The sequence below is a fragment of the Vidua chalybeata genome, chromosome 20, assembly GCF_026979565.1.
Source record: "Vidua chalybeata isolate OUT-0048 chromosome 20, bVidCha1 merged haplotype, whole genome shotgun sequence".
NCBI lineage: Eukaryota > Metazoa > Chordata > Aves > Passeriformes > Viduidae > Vidua > Vidua chalybeata.
This window is the reverse complement of record NC_071549.1, coordinates 3,183,727-3,202,944: the sequence shown is the minus strand read 5'-3', so window position 1 is coordinate 3,202,944 and position 19,218 is coordinate 3,183,727. Positions and strand designations below refer to the sequence as shown.

Here is a 19,218-nt window from a genome sequence, read left to right as displayed (position 1 = left end):
CTGTAAAGTGACATCCCTCAGAGAGTTATTTTGGGGCTATTAATGTGCACAGCAGGTTACTGATGTGTTCATCAGCAATGTCCAGTGGGTGCAGGGGGGTGCCATGAGTCCGATTCAGTAAGCTGGAGCATCAGGGAGATGTTGTAAGTCCATAATGGGAAGGTGAGTGGCTAAACTGGTGCTGCTTTCCTACCTCCCTAAAGTCCCACTGCAGTGGGGTAGTCAATTAGTCAGCACAGGAGGAGGCCAGGCAGCCCCATCTTTTTGCAAGCCAAAAGTTTGGAATCATTAATTTGGAGCAAAACTGATGAAATGAGGGCCATGCCTGGGATTATCTGCTGGAACTGTCTCAGGTGTTAATGCATGACCTAAAGGATTTACCCTCAGCCCACACTGTAACAACACCCTGCTAATTAAGTGTTTCTTGTTTAGAAAGCTCACAAGGAACCTAACATTTAATAAAGGTGGGGTTATACAGTCCAGCAGGGTGGGAGATTTTTTTATGAGAGTACCTGTTTCTGTTACAACTGTGCCATGAGCTAGACAGGTCCAAAACATGCTGGCAGCACCTGTGGAGCATATATTGCACAGCATACAGCTTTCCAACCCAGACTGAGACATCCAGGAGGTGTTTGTCTCTTTATAGCCCCAGTTTCCTTCATTCTTAATTAAGTGGAAGCAAGGTGTAATTTAGCCTCTAAAATCACTTTAAAGAAGAGAGGCAGGGCAGCAGTTTATAGCATTATGAACTGCTGTAAGACAAGGAACCTTCTCCTAGCCTTGCTTCACACAAATGGAGTAAAGAATGCTCTTCAGCTTCTCTGGCACAAAGCCTCATTGCCCAGCACTGACAGCTCCACCAGCTGGGGCTTCAGACAGTGCTGTGTGGTTTCTAACCTGTGTGGGTCAGGATGGGGAGATAAGGTAACTTGTCTTTGTCCCATCCATGACACCTCCTGGGTTCCTTTCCTTTCTTGGCTCTTCAGTGACATGAACCTGTGACAGGTTGGCGTCTCTTCTGGTTCTGCCCAGTGCTGTTTCAGGTTTGCTCCCTTGGATGTGGCTGCTGCCTGCCCCTAAAGCATGACTGGGACAGCAGAACCTCAATGAGTGAGTCTGGCAATATGGCCAGTACTGAAATATCAAAACTTTGGAGGGCAGAGACCTCTTGAGCTGCCCAGTCTGCAGGGCTGGCATTTGTCTCCAGCTTTCTGGGTATCTTCGGCTTCTTCCCAAAGAAGGGTTTGTAGGAGATTGTAGGAGATTGCAAATGAGGAACCTCTGTGCCTCAGTAGGAGTGTTTCCATAGGAATGGGCCCCCAGGGTCAGAGTCCTGCTCCAGGGAATGTGCAGTGTCCAATACTCCAGGAGAAGGGCCAGACACTGTGAGGTGTAATGCACTCCCTAGAGAAGCCCTTCCCCCAGATTTCCTTGGTGAAAGGTTTACTTTGACCTGGAGTGGGAGAGTTTAAAACCCTTCCCAAGGCTCCCAGGTAGTATATGTACCTTCTAGACCAATGACCCTTTTTGCCCTTCCACACTTAGGAAGAACATTTCCAGAGCACTCCTGGCTCGTTTTGTGGTTCGTTCTGGTGATGCTCCTTAGTGGATTTAGGCAAGTGAGAAGTGCTTTTGAACATCCTTTCTGAGCCAACAGGTGCTAGCTCAGAAGGATTTTCCTTCCCCCTGAAAGGACCAACATTGTGAAGGAGTGCTTTCTCCAGAGTGGTTCTTTAGGTCCCTTACTGCCAAAGAGCTGTGGTTGTCCTCGTTCAAGAGAGAGACAAGAAAGCACATGCATCCTGGGAATGCAAAATAATCTCATTTGGATGCAGAACAACTTGTGTAAACTCCTGAGCGTGTGAAGTTAACTGTAGATGGGAATTTGGGATAGTGCCCAGTTTTCAGTGAAGAAAAGCTTTGAACAGAATAAATATTTACCAAATCAATTGATTTTTTCCTTTCTCCTTGTTTTTTACCTCCATCAGTAACCACATTGTAATAACACTTATGCACTGCCCTCTGTCACAAAGGGATGGAGCCAACCAAGTTTTGGGCTGCAAAACAACCTCTCTTGGTTTTAGGAGCTCTCTGCTGCAGTTCCATCCATGGGTTTCTAGAGGCAAGGCTGCCATCAGCAAGGGTGCAGGACCAGGGTGGGTTTGAGAGCAAGGTTTATTTCCAGAGAAACTCGCAGACCTTGCAGCCATGGATGCTCTGGGGCTGTGGGTGTAGTGGGCCTGGGGACCCCTCTGTAGCTCTTGCAGCCCTCTGTGATCCCAGGCAGCATTTCTCCCTCCTGCCAGGATCAGTTCACACACCACTGGGTTTTAGGCTCTCTCTTTTCTTACACCATGACCACCTTTCTTGTCTGCCTTTCCCTTTCAGGTCTGAGAAATGTAATGTTTCTGAAGGCTGTGAACCAGGTGAGGAATAATTCATTTTCTCTTGCAAGACAGTGTTAATGGGGGGCACTCTAGAGAAAGATGCCTGCAAAGTAACTTGAATGTATGACTTTAGTTGCCTGATTTCACCACAGTGCAGTTCTCTAAGGACTTTATCCCCATTTGATTGATGCAGAGAGGAAGGCTCTTACCCCCTGACCCTCCAGCTGGGGCCTAAAAATGCACAAATTGAAATAATGAAACTTAAGCATGTGCATAAATGCAAAGCTAAGGGAAGTCTTCACTCTTTGAGTTCCTTTGAAAGCCACCACTGAGAAGTCAGCAGTGTTGGTATTCTGAGCACCATGAATGAAAAGGAAGTGCTTTTCCACAGATTTAGGGGCTTGGACCCATTGAAACACCACACCAAGCCATGCTGTCTTGCCTTTCCAAGCTGCAAGCTGGCACTCAGTGCCTTGCAGTCGATCTATCCTACCCAAAGTGAGGAAATTTATCTTGAGAGAAGAGGAAGCTGGGCAGAGGACTGTGGGCAGCCTCTTCCTGGGGCAGCCTCCTCCTGGGGCAGCTGGTCAGCACAGGATTTCATCTGCTGGGCTTGAAACCACACTGAATTTCACCAGAGTTCAGCTGGTCTCATCTTGGTGTGATGCAGCTTCAGTCAGAATAGGGGCAAGGTCCAGGCATGAGTTTGGGAGCATTAAAATTGCTAGGAGCCACCCACTGGAGACAGCTCCTCTGGTGTCTCCACCAATGCCCGTTGGTGGCCCAGCTCATTTTAAGTGAAGAAAGCCAGGAAACGAGCATTTCACAAGGTCCAGCTGCCAGTTTGTGGGCACCAACAGCTCCTGCCAGCCAAGCTGTTTGCAGAATCCCTGCCCACAGGTGTCCCTTTGGGTACCTGCATGCTGTGGGCCACCTGACTGAAGCCTTGTTGTTGTGGCGAGCTCAGCTCATACTGAAGTGCCAGCTGGCCACACTTTCCCTGCATTGGTGCTGTGCTGGGCAGGTTGCTGGATCCTGTTGGCGACTGCCCTCCGTTGCCTTTCCCCATAGGTACCTCAGGAGAGCTAGGTGGGATCAGGCAGATCAAAATCGAACCAGACGAGCTGAACATCATCCAGATCACCGTACCAGGTAGCTGCTGCTGGGGTACCATCTGTGTGCAGTGGTGGCTGCCCAGGCAGGGTTCATATTTCAGCATCATGTTTCAGCATTTTGCTTTGAGAAGAGGCATATGCAGGGTATTTCCCATCATGTATGGTTCCCTCACATACCTGCAGTGGTCTTCCCTAGCTGACATAGGAACATACTGAGGTTTCCTGGGAGCGTTGGAAGGTGTTTTAGGGCTCTTTGTTGTTTTTCTCTCTCCTTCATTGCTTTCCTATCTCGCCTTTCCCCTGGAGAAAGCGAGCCTGGTTTGCTGCTTTGCTTCATGTGGAGGATCCCAGGTATTGAGTACAGGATGCTTTTGAAGAGGTCTTTCATTTAGAAAACCAGCCTGGTTTTGAAGAGTTCATAAAAACTAATAGTAGGCAGATCTAATAGGTCTAATAGTAGGCAGGTTTAGTATTAAGCACATGCTAAAAATATGTTGGAATTGTTGACACTGATGGGGGAAATTCCCCACATTTCTGCCCAGAGAGGTGAGTGGCAATGGGTTGTGATGGAGATGACATGCTTGAGGGGCAGCTTGGAGAGTGAGTTTTCCACTTACTTGTCCTGGACAGTGCAGCACGTGGTAGGATAATCCTCAGGGTTTAATGACAGGATTGTTAGCAGTTTGCATTTTCAGTGTGCTTTACAACCATTAATTAATAAGCTCCACAGAATGAGGGCAACAACAGAACTCTAATATGCCTGAGGGTGAGTGATTCTGGGGACAGCAGAGACACCAGTCCCCACCACACCAGTTGTTGCACCTAGACTGTAGCAGTCCCCTTAGTAAGGTGGTAGTTGAGGAGTCACTCCAGGATTGGTGTAGAATAGACTTACCTATGGTTACTAGAGGGGAAGGAGAAGGAACAAGGTATAGTGGTAGATCAAACATTTTCTTTTTCAACTTGGCAGCTAATGGAAGAGAAGAAAGTTGATACGTGGTAAGCTGGAGGTCCATGGGAGGAGTGGGAAGAATTACCACTTGTCCAGTGGCAGGGAGATCATACCTCAAGTCCAGAGTCCCCCTCTTCTTGCCTTATTTGAAGATCAAGTTGAATCAGAGGGAATACCGCTGAAGGCAAGGAGGAGGATTAATAGAAAAGAGGTGCTCACCTACACGGAGAAATTGGTGAAATTGGGATTATTTATCCTGTGAGGTCAGAAGTGACCTGATTGAAGTATATAAACTAGTTGAAACTTCATTTAAAGCTGAATTTGGGTGTGTCTTTGAGGACATTGGACAGCCTAGCACTTGGGGAAACAGGTTTAATGTAAAGGAAACCAAAATAGAGTTGATTTTGTTGAGAAAAGCAGCATTAGTGGACTTGTTTCCCCCCATGTAGTAGCTAAATCAAGCAGCATTAGCTTTTTAAGTCAAAATTGAGTGTCTAGATGGAATTAAGCCAAGAAAGTAATTTGAACTAGTTTTCACCTCTTCACCTTCTGTGGAGGTTAGGAAGAGATTTTTGCTTCTTTCCCTCAGACTGAGAGGTCAGGTCTGTATCAGGGATGAGCTCTGGGTGGTTCTGGGAGGAAGAAGGCAGATGCATCCCCAGAGCATCTTCTGGTGGTATGTGGGGCTCCTGGGAGCGGGGGGCCCTTTGCTCAGTGCTTGCTGACAGCCGGGACCCTCTGAAGGCTGTTTTGGGGACAGTGTCCCGCTGGCATCCGAACAAAAGATGCCCACAGGTGTTTGTCCGCAGACCGATCACCTGGTTCAGTGGAAATGCACGACCCGCTGCCCACGCACGTGGCCTCGGATGAATCGAGATACATCCTGGAAACAGTAGCAGGTACCAGAAGTGAAGCATCTGGGAGTCTGCACGGTAGGACAGGTGTTCATGCAGGTGTCAAAAATGAATAAATACTGTTTATGATTCAGAGTGGTGGAGATCAAGACCCAGTTCAAGAGTCTTGGCCTCAGTGAGGCCAGCTGGGAGCTCTGATAGACTGGTGGGTTTTCTGGATAAACTGGTGGGTTTTCTGGCACTGCTGCTCCTTCCCATCCTCTCTTCAGCTCCAGCATGCTGCAAACCCAAGCCCCTTTGCCCAGTGCTCACCTGGAATTTACCTGTGGGATATATGCTGGCCCTGTGGCTGCCCTTGCTCCTGCTGGGTCTCTCCTCTCCCAGAAAGCCCATGCCAAAGGGCAGGCAGCCCTCTTGTATGGAAGCACTGGTTTATTCTGCCAGTGCAGCTCTTGGCATGCTGCTACCAGCCCAGCCTCTGCTGGGACACTTGCTCAGAGCTTAGTGAGGGGAGGGAGCAGTTGAGTGGCTGCAGGGCACCTGGAGAACTCCTGCTCATGTCTTGTCTGGTTTTGCTGGTGCCTGCTGCTGCTGCTAACCCTCTTCTTCCTTGGCAGAGACAGAGAAGGGGTCCAGTGAGGAGTCTCGACATGAAGAAAAGCAGGTGGAGGGATCAGGTGAGTGTATGGTGAACTCTGAGCATCGCCCATCACTGCAGGTTCTTGGAAGGATGGATGCACACAGATGTATTTTAGGCTGGGTTTTGTGAGCTTCCTATGTTACCAGCAAAGCTTTTAGCCATTAGCCTCCAAAACCTCTTCCCACAGAAGGGCACCATTGTGTTCCTCTCCACTCCTCCACTCCTTCTCCTCTCCTCTTGGGCTTGAATTTTTGAATTTACTTTTCCTTTTTTTTTGCTCCTGACTGCTAACATGGCTCTGTGGCAGGTGCATCCTTGCCCTTCCTTGTTAGGAAATCAGAGTTTGGAGGCTGCTGTCAGAGGACTAGCACTGATTTGAGGGCATGGAGAGTGAATGGCTGTCTCTGCCAGAGGTCAGGCAGAGGCTGCTCACCTGCACAGTGCTTGCCCTGGAAGCAGCTGGTTGCTCAGAGCATTTCTCTGTATTGTTGTTTGTTTTTTGGTTTTTTTTGCAGATGGTATAGGGGACATTTTAAGTCATTTGAGGAAACAAGTTGAAATTTTGTTCAACTCGCGATACGGTAAGATGGTCATTAACACATGTTCATCATGCCAGCTGCTGGCTTTGTCACCAGCCATTTCCAAACCAGCAGCTGAGTGAAGGTGCAATCTGATTTGTTCATCTCCTCTCTGCTGGGCTCACAAATGCATTTGAAACCTCCTTCAGCCTTGTTACTGCAGCTCTTCCCCTTGGTTTCCTTGAAGTTGTTTCACTGGCTGCAGCCCAGGAATTGCTGCCTTCATCCTGCAGAGGGAAGGTCCAAAGTGGTTCCCCCATCACTTGTTTGAGTCTCAGAGAGTGTTTTCCACCCACAATGATCATTGCATGGCTCAGGAAAGCTGGTGGCACCTTGGTGGTAGGGGCTGGCACTCAGCATGCTCTGCTCACCTCTACAGAGAGAGGTTATTTAACTGAGAAAAAATACAAGCGAGCTCACACATGCATTTTTGAGAGCTGGCACACAGTTTTTGCCACTTTTAGGACCAGGAGATGTGGCTCTGCCTGACAGTCCTCAAAAGCCAGGGGCATAGCTGAGCTGGTAGAGTCCATGGTGACCAGGGAAAGGAGATGAGCCAGACTGCTCTCAGCGAGGGCTGGGCACTGGGGAGGCAGCTGGAACAGCCATTGCAGCAATGGCTCTCAGTGCTCCCATGCTACTACAGTAACAGGCTGGGAGTCCACACTGATGAGGTGGGGTTTTAACCTTGTCCTGGTTTGACACTGGCCAAACACCAGGTACCCACAAAAGTTGCTTGCTTACTTTTTTCTGTTACAGTTGGGCAAAGGAGAGGGGAAAAAAATTAACAAAGGGCTCATGAGTTGAGATAAGGACTGGGAGAAAACACTCTAAGGGCAAAACCAGTTCAAATTTAAAGGTATAAAGTAAATTTATTATTAACAGAGTGAGAGGAGGATAATGAGATGTAACACAAGCCTTTAAAACATCTTTTTTGCTCCCCAGCCCCTCCCTCTTTCCCACCAACAGTGCAGGGAGACAGGGCATGGGGGTCTTGGTCAGTTTGTCATTCAAGATCTTCTTCTGTTCGCTCAGGGAGAGGAGTCTTTTTTCTGCTGTGCTGTGAGGTCCCTCCCGTGGGCAAACAGTCTTCCCAAAACTGCTGTGGCGTGGATCACTCATCCACAGGGTGCAGTCTTTTAAGGCTAGGCTGCTCTAGCTTGGAAGCAAGGGCCTTCTCTCTCTATTTGGGTTTCCCACTGGATCACAGCTTTCTTGGCATCCACCCGCTCCAGCGTGAGCACCTTTCCCACTGGCTGCAAGTGGATCTCTGCATCCCCCATAGATTCATGCCTTACAGGGGTTCAGTTTGTTTTACCATAGTCCTCACCACAGCTTGCAGAGGAATCTCAGCTCTGACGCTTGGAGCACCTCCTTCTCCTCTTGCTTTTCCACTGCCCTTGGTGCTGCCATGTTGTTTTCCCTCACATGTCCTCACGTCCTCCTTTTCTCTGCCTAGAAGAAAAACTGCTGCTTATAGGTACTACTGCCTACAAATTCCACTAATTCAAAGATTTCTGCAAGATCCCCCAGTGCCAAGAAGTTGATTTTGTCCAAGTTCTGCACTGGGGAGCAGCCCGCCATGGTTTTGCTGTTGGCCGTGTGTCCCCGCTGCCGTGGTGTGGGCAGTGCCCGCCGCGGCGCTGGCGCTGTTTAACGCCTCTCCTCATGCAGGGCACTGGGAAGATGAAGTGCCACTGCTGCCCCTGCCCTTTTCACCTGTGGCATGGCTGCCAGAGGCAGGCAAGGCTCACCACAGGCCGTGCCAAGGTGGCAGCAGCCACAGCGGCTGCGGTGCCTCCCCACCCCTGGGGAAAAACTGCCCGTGTGCTGTTTTGATTTTCTGCTTCAATGTGTCATCACAGGGGCGTTACCAGCTCTCTAATTAACCCCACAGCATGTTCATCTTCAGAGCCATCAGAGATTGGCTCTGTCAGATATGGTGGAAGCTTCTAGCAGCTTCTCAAAGAAGCCACTTCTGTGGCCTTCCCCTGCTACTGGGCTGTGCCAAATGAACACAAACCTGGTTTTTCATCTATCCCAACAGCACTGCTTGGCCTTGGCTCTTTGGTTGCTTTTGGCAGTATTTAGCAGAGCAAGGGGAGTCCTCACCATGCTGGGCTGCACAGGCTGATGGGGCACCCTGAGGCACATTCCCTGTCTCCTCACTTAGCAGAGGGGTTTCCATGGGGGTCTGGATGTGGGGTTCCATTGCTTTGTGGAGAGATGCTTGCAGCCTTTATAGGAAGGCAGGCTGTGATAATGTAGCAAATGCAAAAGCCAGCTCCAGGTGGCTGCATGGCTCTGTCCCTCATCTCATGCCAGTGTCAGGGACATCCCCATGAGGCACAGAGTCACCACAAACTCCCCAAAAACCTCTTGAATCCCTCCAGCAACATACCATGTTGCTGTTGCTTAGACCTGACGTGGAGGTCCAGCAAACTAACGAGATTGGGTCCCCATGCAGCGAAAGCCATAGGAATATCAGAGCCAGTCAAAGTCCCCTACTCCAAGTTCCTGATGTACCCTGAGGACCTGTTTGTTGTGGGCTTGCCAGAAGGCATCCTATTGCGCCGCCCCAACTGCTTCGGGATTGCAAAGCTGAAGAAGATCCTGCAAGCGAGCAACAACATCCAGTTTGTCATTAAACGGTAAGGCAGGTGGGGTGGCTGTGCCTTGGGGGGGATGTTTGTGCTCAGAGCTTCTGCTGCTGTGCAGTGTCCTGGGGAGCACCCATCAATTGGTCACTATCAGTAAATTTGCTTGATTAGAAGCAGACAAGGGTTGTTGCCTTGTTGGAGCCATCTGTGGGAGGCAGCAATGGTGTTGTCATCTGTCCCTTCATGTCTTTTGGGTTTTTAACCTGCTTTTGCAAAGGTTTGGCCACATCAGCAAGGATGGGTGAAGAGGCATTCAAACTTCAGGGTGCCCTGATGTGGAGCAAGGATAGGGGCTGGGAGCCCTGGAAGGTTTTCCTACAGAAAGTGGCTCCAGCTGAGGTCCAGATGTGCATTTGTGCAAATGGGATGCTGCAGACATGAGGAAAGATGCTGACCCTGTGCTGGGGAGCAAGGGTGTCATAAGAACTGTGGGAGGGCTGTGAAAAGCCACAACCAATGTAATGAAAAAGCATTGCCCTGAAAGAGGGAACAGATCCAGCAGAGATAGATTTTAAGATGTCTTAGGTATTTTGGGGGCAGTTTCTCACCCAAATGCTGGCACAACCAATGCTGCAGGTGACTGAAACAGAAAATAGATATTGGGAGCGTGGAGGTTTTGTGGTGACAGAATAGCAGCTCTCAGGTCAGCCTAATCATATTTTGGGGTTTCCTCCTGTCATGATCTCACATCCATTCCTTTGTGACACAGCTTCAGTGCACCTTGTTAACAAGCCCTATCACCTCACTATGCAGCTTTAGTATTAGGTACCCAAATGGCAATTTTTGGGGTCAATTTTATGTTGAAAGAAGCACAGCTTCTCCCATCCCTAAGAAATGTTCAGGACCGTATCCACTAAAAGTCTGTAGCTGCTGACTTAAGCTGCTCAGTCATCACCTGCTTAATCTCATCCCAAGGAGTGACAACTCAGCTCATTAAAGAGCCTGTCAGCATGAAAACTATGTCCAAAGTTCTCCTGCTATGTTGCAGGAGCTTTTAAATGGCATTAGCCAGACAGAGTGAATGGTTTGTGGCTGTAGGAGTGGTGTTCTGAAGATGCTGGAGCAGCAGTTTGTCACTGGCAGGGAGGTCACTCACGTGCCCTCTGCTTCTCCCTGTTTTGCAGACCAGAGCTGCTGGCGGAGGGCGTAAAGGAGTCGGTGTCAGACAGCCCAGCAGCCAAAGGTAGGCTGAAAGACACCCAGCAGCTGGGCTGTTAAGATCTAGGTAGGAGAGGAGTGAGAGTGGTTTCCTACAGCCTTCCCTCCCCACCTTGCTTTTTGGCTGGAAACCTCTCCCATGCATCCCCCTTGCCAGCGCTGTGAATCCTAATTCTTCTTGTGTCCCCTGTCGCAGCCGCCGACGAGAGAGACTCGAGCGAGGTGCTGCTGGAGGACGCTGTGAAGAGACAGGGCTTTCAAGGTGTGGGGCTGGAGACATGTGGGGGCTGAGGCAGAGCCCCTGGCCCGCTCTGGGGGCTGCATGGGACAGACGTGGGAAGGGAGTGCTGCAGGTGTTGGGGCTCAGGGGGTTGGCAGAGGAGCAAGACAAGGCTGGGAAGAAGGAGAGAAGGAGGTGGGATGAGAGGATGGAAAGCACAGGCAACGAGAAGACAAGATGCACAGCCAGGACAGGCAGTCCCACAGGTCTAAGGAGAGGTTTGAAGTGCTCTGCATGGTGCCCTAATTAACCAGCTTGGCTTATCTCCCTGTCTGACCTTGTGAGATGCATAATTAAGTTTCCAAGCCTAGGGGTTTGCCTTTTCTGGGGCTTTTTCCACCTGTGTGATGTTTGTATAAATGCCACTCAAATTTAGCTGGCAGCAGCATGGTGGCTTCCTTGAGGAACAGAGTGGTGGTGAGAAGCCTGTGGGCTGGACAGGCAAGTGCTACCCTGCTCAGGCATCTCTTCTTAGGCCCTGGGGGCCTGTGAAGGTTTGCACAAGGATGGAGAGCTTTTTCAAAGCCTTTGGTTTCTCTGAGAGGCTTTGGAGTGTGTTATATTTTAATGCCAGTAATTATCACAACTGAATCTTCAATTTCACGTGGCTTTTATTCTTAGCAAACAGGCGAGGGAAAAATAACCCAACATATTTCTGTTTAGATTATTTTAAGGACTTTGAATGACCCACTCCACAGATTAGCTAATTGCAAGATAAGGGCTTTCCTATAATTAGAAAATAGCATTACTTAAAAGTCACAGAGTGCCTTTTAATATACCAGCAGAAATCTATAATTGTTTCTTTATTTTACAGAAAATTATGATGCCAGGCTTTCCAGAATAGACATTGCTAATACGCTGCGGGAACAAGTCCAGGACCTGTTCAATAAGAAATATGGTGAGAAAACAGGCTTGTTTTATTCCCCTCCTTACTCCCTCCTAATTTTTTGCTCTTTATCTCTCCCCTGTGCTCCTGATTCCTACTTGCCAGGTACTTTCTCTCATCTCCCCCTTGAGCTGCTGGTACTTAGGAGGGCCAGGAGGGAATGGCAGATCTGGGATTTGGTGCTGTTTGCTGCAGGAGCTGTGGGAGCACAAGGAGTGCTGGGAGGTTGGGAAGGGAACAGGGAGAGGCCATAGCGAGCACTGGGGGACAGGAAGATGCTGCTCCTCCTGTTCCCAGAGCAGGGAAATGCTATTATCCCCATGTTGAGGTTTAGGAATGTTATTGCAAACCATGCACTGCTCGTTCATTTGTTCTTCCCCCTCTCCCTCCCCTTGCAGTGGGTTGGAGAGGAGACTTGGAGGCACAAAGGGTAAAAATCACCTATTGAGATACAAGTTTACTGGAAACAGCCATGGAATAAGAGAACAAACTGTAACAGCAACAATATCCGTACCAGAGGGAACCAGCACTACCTGACCACTCCCTCTGCCACACTTACTTGACCAGAAAGGATCCCTTCCCTCATTCCTGGAAAATGATGTGAGGTGATGCAGAATAAGCTCTAGCTCCTAGCCTTGCCCTCTCCTGGCTACTGCAAAAATTAACCCTGTCCTGGCCAGAACCCCTTATTTTATACCATTTACTTCACACCAAAATTCTATACTTTTCTTACTATATACATATGTGTGTGTGTGTGTGTGTGTGTGTATCCACAAGCACATATCTACATCCACAGATATAATTTCTGTCATCACTGCCATCCCTCCAAGATGTTTATTGAGTTCATTTAGACCATGATTGTGAGTTCTGTCCATCTTAGAGGTCTTCCACAGGGCTGCTGTGCTTTTGGCTGGTTGCTGCATCACGAGCTCATGGCTGGTGTATCTGGAGCAGCCCATCCTCACTGGCCATGGCAGTTATGGCAAACAGTGGCAGTGGCACTCAGCAACCAGTATTATACAGTTCAACATTACAAACTGTTCTCACCCGAAAATCAAATTCCCTTCAGGGACACATCATGTTTCCCTGTCCCTTTGCATCACCCACCAAGTGCATGCAGGTTCTTGGGCAAAAACAATCCCAGGGATAGGTTTGCCTTTGCTTGAGGCAGTCCAAACTGTCTTCCCTAACACATTTTCTATATGTACCATGGGGACTTTATCCTCTTCTACACTACATGGAGGTTTTGATTGGGCAGGGCCATCCTGATTGGTAGAGCCTCAGGTGTAAACTAACCAGGTGGCCTTTGCTAAATGTAGATCCCAATGTTTGAAGGTTTCCCCATGCATTGCTTTCAGTGTGAATTTTTATGGTGCATTGTACCATTCTGTTTTTCCAGAGGCTGTTGCATGTACTCAGCACTAGTTAGGCCACACCTTGAGTGTTGTGTCCAATTTTGGGTCCCCCAATACAGGCAGAACGTTGAGGTGCTCGAATGCATCCAGAGAAGGGCAACAAGGCTGGTGAAGGGTCAAAAACACAAGCCCTGTGAGGAGAGGCTGAGTGAACTGGTGTTGTTTATCCTGGAGAGGAGGAGGCTCAGGGAGACCTCGTCACTCTCTACAACTCCCTGACCAGGAGGGTATAGCCAGGTGGGGGTTTGTCTCTTCTCCCAGGCTACCACTGACAAAGGACACAGTCTTAAGCTTCACCAGGGGAAGTTTAGGCTAGACATTAGGAAAAAAATCTTCATGGAAGGAGTGATTTGGCATTGGAACGGCCTGCCCAGAAAAGTGGTGGAGTCACCATCCCTGGATATGTTTAAAAAAAGAATGGATGTGGCCCTTAGTGCCACAGTATTGTTGATAAGCTGGTGTTAGGTCATGAGTTGGACTTGATGATCTCAAAGATCTTTTCCAATCTAGTTAATTCTCTGATTCTGTGATAGGAAGTATGATACACCCACTCAATCCCATGCTTTCTGGCCCAGGTGTCAATGAGGCTATTTTCAAATGAGTCCCATTACCCAGCCCAGTTCTTTCAGTGTGCTCTGTTGCCACAAGAGCTGCTTTTCAAGGCACAGGATGTAGCATGAGGTGCAGGGTAGGTCTTCAAGCATCCAGTGGTGCCTTCTACCACTGTGAGCACGTAGTGCTTGCCTTGGCAGGTTTCAGGCAGCGTGATGCAATCGATCTGGCAGGTTCCCCATACTTATATTTAGACCACTGCCCCCCACAGGAGCTTTACCCACTTGGCTTGCTTTTATCTCAGCTCATGTTTCACAGTCTTGGATAACTTGGCAGATGGTGACCATGGCTAAGTCCACACCTCCATCACGAAATCATCTGTTTGTTGCATCTCTTCCTTGATGGCCTGAGGTGTCAGGTGTCACCGAGCTAGAAATAATTCACCCTTATGTTGCCAGGCCAGATCTGCCAGAAATACTTTAACCTTGGCAGCCCAATCCACCTGTCCATTGTTGTGATACTCTTCAGTAGCCTGACTCTCGTGTGTGTCTGTATCTAAAATGACAGGCTTTTGCAGCTAACTTCTCTACCTGGGCAGTAATGTCTTGTCACACTTCAGCAGCCCAGATGGGTTTCCCTCTGTACTGCCAATTGGTCATTTTCCATTGGTCCAGGCACCCCCACAGAGCATTTGCTGCCATCCATGTGTCAGTGTAGAGGTAGAGCACTGGCCATTTCTCTTGCTCAGCAATATCTAGAGGCAGCTGGACAACTTTCAGCTCTGCAACCTGACTTGATCCACCGTGTCCCTTGATAGCTTCTGTGACTCACCATGTAGGACTCCACACAGCAGCTTTCCATTTTCAGTGTATCCTTACAAATATGACAAGAAGTGTCAGTGAAGAGAGTGTATTGCTTTTCATTTTTTGGTAGCTGGTTGTATGGTGGGGCCTCCTCAGCACAGGTGAGCACAGGACCTTCTATTCAATGATGATGATGATGACAATAGTCAGAAATTTTCACCGTCAGGCCAGTTCATGAAGACTTCCAGCATCCCAGGGCCATTGGGATTTCCTGTCCAAGCTCTCTGTGTGATCAGTGCTATCCATGTAGTCCATGTAGCATCAGTGTGTGCTGCAGGGCCTTTCCCTTTGAACATCCAGCCCAGCACTGGCAGCTGGGGTGCCAAAAGAAGCTGTGCTTTGGTGCCAATCACTTCAGAAACAGCTCAAACCCCTTCATAAGCAGGCAGTATCTCTTTTTCAGTTGGGGTGTAGCTGGCCTCAGATATTTCATATTCCCAGCTCCAGAACCCCAGGGGTTGTTCTCAGTCTCTCCAGGTACCTTCTGCCAGAGGCTCCAGGAAGGACCATTCTCCCCAGCTGTGGTCTAGAGAACATTCTTTGCATCCTGTCCTGTCCTGACTGGCCCAAGGACCACAGCCTAAACAATCTCCTGTTTAATTTGTTCAAAAACTTGTTGTTGCTCAGAACCCCATCTAAAATAGTTCTTCTTCCATGCCACATGATAAGAGAAGGTTTACAATCTGACTGTAATCTGGAATATGTATCCTCCAAAACCCAGCAGCACCTAAGGAAAGCCCGTTTCCTTTTTGCTGTTTGCTGAGGACAGAGCTGTTTTGTTGACCATATCCATTGGAATCTGACAACATCCATCTTGCCATTTTGCTCCTAAAAACTGAGTTTCCCAGGCAGATCCCTTGACCTTAGTTTGCTTTATGCCAAAGCTGGCCTTCAGGAGGACTTGGATTACCTTCTCCCCTTTCTCAAAACCTTCTTCTGCTGTGTTGCCCCACACATTGTTGTTGCCAATGTACTGCTTGTACTGAAGTTCCAGCAGGAGTAAGACTTGTCCAGGTACTTGCAAGAAAATATGTAGCCTCAGTCTTGCAGCCAGGCCTGAGAGAGGGAACACAGCTGTGAGTTATCTCCAAATAACATCCCAAAACAGAGAACATGATGCAGGACAGTGCATCTGCTTGGCCCCATGAGCTCTGCTGCACACATGTACCTGTATTTGGATCCCTCCACTGCCATCATGGAGGCAGCCTGAAAGTGTTGGTCTTTGATCTAATGCTGACCTGGTGCCTCGAGCAGCCTGCCCACACTGTGCTGTGCCTTGATAGGGCTGGGGATAAAGCCAGAGCTGCAGCAGAAATGGCATCCCTGGCATCCTGCACACTCACTACTTAATTCCCACTCACTTCTCTCCTAGGTGAGGCCTTGGGGATTAAATACCCTGTGCAAGTGCCATACAAGCGCATTAAGAGCAACCCAGGGTCGGTGATTATAGAGGGATTGCCTCCTGGGATCCCCTTTAGGAAGCCTTGCACCTTTGGCTCCCAGAACCTGGAGAGGATACTGGCCGTCGCTGATAAAATCAAGTTCACTGTGACAAGGTATGTGGTGAAAGGTGTCAGCCATCCTGTGGAGCCAGACAGGGGGACAGGAGGGAGCCCACCTAAAGGCACTCCCTGCTCTGCAGCCCCATGGGGACAGGTCTGTAAGTGCCTCCAGTCCCCCAAGACAGCAATTAAGGTGGCAGCCAATGGTTCATCAGAAAGGAGGGGGCTATAAAACAGACACTCCTGCTTTCTTCCCATCCACTGCCTGAGGAGATGATGGGGAAGGCAGTGGCAGGAGAAAAAGGTGCTTGGTGAGATTGATCTCCAGGCAGAGAAAAATCCCAGCCCCTTTTTTAGAGGCTTGAGACAGATTATTGCTGATGCAGGGCAGTGCTGAGGGCCCTGCTGTGCTTTAGCACCCTGTATTCATGGCAGGATCCTGTGTTTCACAGCCAAAGGGGATGGAAGCAGGTGGGAAGGGAGGGAGAAACGCTTCAGCTATGTATCACACTAAGGTGAGTCAGGAAAAAAATGGGCTTGAGTGGCTCTGTGACCCTTTTGCTGGACCATGTTTGTCTTCTCATCAATGGGGCATGAGGCACATCATGCTGCCCCAAGCAGGGGTTGCTGCCCCGAGCAGGGACCTCATCCCCACAGAGCTCCTGCTGGTCCCACATGAGTTGTGTGAAGGACAGGCTGATCCCCAGCCTTCCATGGGCCACGGGAGGGTGTTCAGCCCAAGCATGCTTGCTTCCAGGTACCATTTCATTTTAAATCTCTTTTTTTCCTTATTTTTCACAGGCCTTTTCAAGGACTCATCCCCAAACCCGGTAAGAGATGATACCTTTTTGCCTAAGCAATGCATTGACTAGGTGTTTAGTGGGGGTCAAACTGTGGTAAACTGTGGATGGCAAGCAATCATTTTATCAGCTGGAGGAAGGTTGTTCTGACTTCACTTTCCTGGGGCTTCCCACTTTGGTTCTGTTGTTGTTTGGTGCATTTGCTGCCTGAGCCAGTTTGCCTCAGTGTCACCCATCAGTACTGCTGCTGTTGCCTTGAAATGATGGCATTTTTCAAGAGCTAATCTAGGGCAGGGATCTGTTTTGTGTATTTAAGAAAGCACCCACTTTCTTAAGCGTTTGCTTAAAATAAATCTGTGCTGTAATGAGCTGGTGGGTTGGGTGGTGAGGGAAGGTCATGGTAAGGGGTGATTAACCACAAGGGTCCATGTTGGGCTGCAGTAGCATGGCAGTGAAGGTCCACTCCAGCTCGTGAACATTCCACAGGCAGATATACCAGGGAAGACACAGCAGAGGAGAGGACAGGGTGTCCAGGGTGAGCTCCATACACAGCTGCTCAAATCATCATCCCAGAGCTGTGTCCTTCACTGTCAGTCCCTGCAGTAGCTGTCTCTCATTTCTTGGTTGCTCAGAAAAGAGAGTTGCTGTCAGAAATGTGGTTAAAAACTTGTCTTGATTTTAAATGTCTGTAATTACAACTGTTGGAAGAGCACAGATGGGTGCAAAGAACCTTGTCATCTTTATTCATGGCTTCCCATTTCCTTGGCCAGCCTCCATGGCAATGGCACAATTTAGGAAAGGCAAATATGACAGACAGGAAAACATTTATATGCCCTTAATGGGAATAGCAGAAAGGTGTTAGAGCTCTAACAAAAGTAAGCTGTCAGTAAAATTCAGGCATGGTCCATGTGTTCACTTCTAGGAAGATTCAGACATGGTCCATGTGTTCACTTCTGTGTCCCTGTGTAGGGCCCAGCCAAGGACAGGGAGGTCCCCCAAAACCTCTGTGGAACTTGGCCTTAGACTTGTATTTTTTGGTCCTAAGCAGCAATGTGCCAGTTCACATCAGCTGGGCCTAAAATGAACCCTCAGTGAAGCACAAATTTTGCAGAACTCTGGTTTTCCACAGAATTCCATGGCTGTGTATACACTCCTCCAGCCACATCTTGTCTTTCCACTCTCCCACTCCAAACAGTATAATTATGTTAAGAGATGTTGATCTGACACAAATCACACCATTAACAGAGGAGCACATCAGAAGGCAAATACTTCAGGCTGCTACCTGGCTGGGAGAGACAGCCTGAGAAAAAGAGATGTAGAGGAAATTGATTTTCTTTTCAATGCACAACATTTTTTCTCTCCTTCTCCAGCTGAATGCTCCCCTCACAGACCATCCTTCTAGCACAAACCCAAAGACATATTTTATGTGTATTTCAGTACCCAAGTGGGCTCAGCAGGTCACAGCATCCCTGCCAGGCTGGGTGCTTCACTCCCTCTCCTCCCACTGAGGTTTTAAATAAGATCAGATACCGGTGAGGGTTTTTTCTTACTTGACATCTCAATTTGTTATAGACAATTTCCTGTATTTGCCAAATCTTCAGAGACAGTTTCAGGACTCATAAGTATTTTCTAGTAGTCAGATTACCACTAGAATGTCTCTTCCAGAAAAGAGCTGATTGTATTTTGTATTTTGCCCCTCCCTAATCCCCGTTGTTTGCTTTTCTACCCCACTACCCCAAAGTGGTTGGTGGCAATCGAGTGATGCAGTCACTGCCTTGGCTTTGATTGCTTTTCACCTGCCTTAACAAAATGGATGATTTCCAACTAGCCATAGGTCACTAAAAATTTAAATTAAAGAGTCTTCAATATTGTGTAGTGAAGGCCTGACATGTAAAATGAAGTGCAGCAGCATGCTTGGCATTAAAATAAAGTCAATGAAAATCACTTTTATTTCACAGAGGAGGGTTAAAATGAAAGCAATGGTTACTCCCAAGTATGGCATTGCAGAGGTCTCTAAAAGCTGGAAAGCTCAGGAGGTAGAATTATAAATGTAAGGGAAGCTAATGGATTTTGTGGATCATTTTGGCTAAAAAATTACATGAAGTGTACACATGTTTAAGAAAAAGGGAAATTCAATGTAATTTTAAAATAAAATCACTTTGGAGTGATTTGAGTTACCTTTAGGTTACACTTTTAACCTTTTAGGTTAAACCTTTATGGGGTTTAATATGCTTTAAAGTTGTGCACCCTCCTGCATTGCTGTGCTGCCAAACCAGCACAATTGCAAAGAGCATTCCTGGTAACTGCAGGACCACACATCTCTTTCTTTTGGGGGCACCCATTTTTTAAGTGTAACAGAAACAGGTAAAAGGATTTCAATATAATCTGAGTACCTCATGTGCCTTTTTCTCAAGACAATCTGTAATTTGTATGTTGAGATGGTATTTTTCCTTGAATGGGAGATGGGGGAGTGGCTAGTGCAGAAGCAGCTGGGGGCTGTGTGCCTGCAGGGATGCTGTTTGCAGAAGGAGGTGAATTTTGCAGGGAATGAGGCTCGTTTTTGGAAAAAAACCCTT

General features: G+C 48.3%; 1 protein-coding gene across 8 annotated transcripts in view; it reads left to right on the top strand.

The window, feature by feature from the left end:
- GTF2IRD1 (GTF2I repeat domain containing 1) overlaps window positions 1-19,218 on the top strand; it is a 69,148-nt gene that overhangs the window by 38,987 nt on the left and 10,943 nt on the right. For 4 of the 8 annotated variants that reach the window (XR_008434342.1, XM_053961454.1, XM_053961457.1 and 1 more), the window contains exons 12-22: window positions 2,389-2,426; window positions 3,459-3,539; window positions 5,264-5,386; window positions 5,926-5,985; window positions 6,464-6,529; window positions 8,994-9,177; window positions 10,311-10,369; window positions 10,541-10,606; window positions 11,439-11,522; window positions 15,713-15,896; window positions 16,644-16,672. Coding sequence is in view for 7 of the 8 variants with exons in the window: in XM_053961454.1 (XP_053817429.1) it covers window positions 2,389-2,426; window positions 3,459-3,539; window positions 5,264-5,386; window positions 5,926-5,985; window positions 6,464-6,529; window positions 8,994-9,177; window positions 10,311-10,369; window positions 10,541-10,606; window positions 11,439-11,522; window positions 15,713-15,896; window positions 16,644-16,672 (974 nt within the window). In the remaining variant the exon portion in view is untranslated. The remainder of the gene's footprint in view (window positions 1-2,388; window positions 2,427-3,458; window positions 3,540-5,263; window positions 5,387-5,925; window positions 5,986-6,463; window positions 6,530-8,993; window positions 9,178-10,310; window positions 10,370-10,540; window positions 10,607-11,438; window positions 11,523-15,712; window positions 15,897-16,643; window positions 16,673-19,218) is intronic. The other 4 variants (XM_053961453.1, XM_053961456.1, XM_053961458.1 and 1 more) reach the window with 4 other exon arrangements.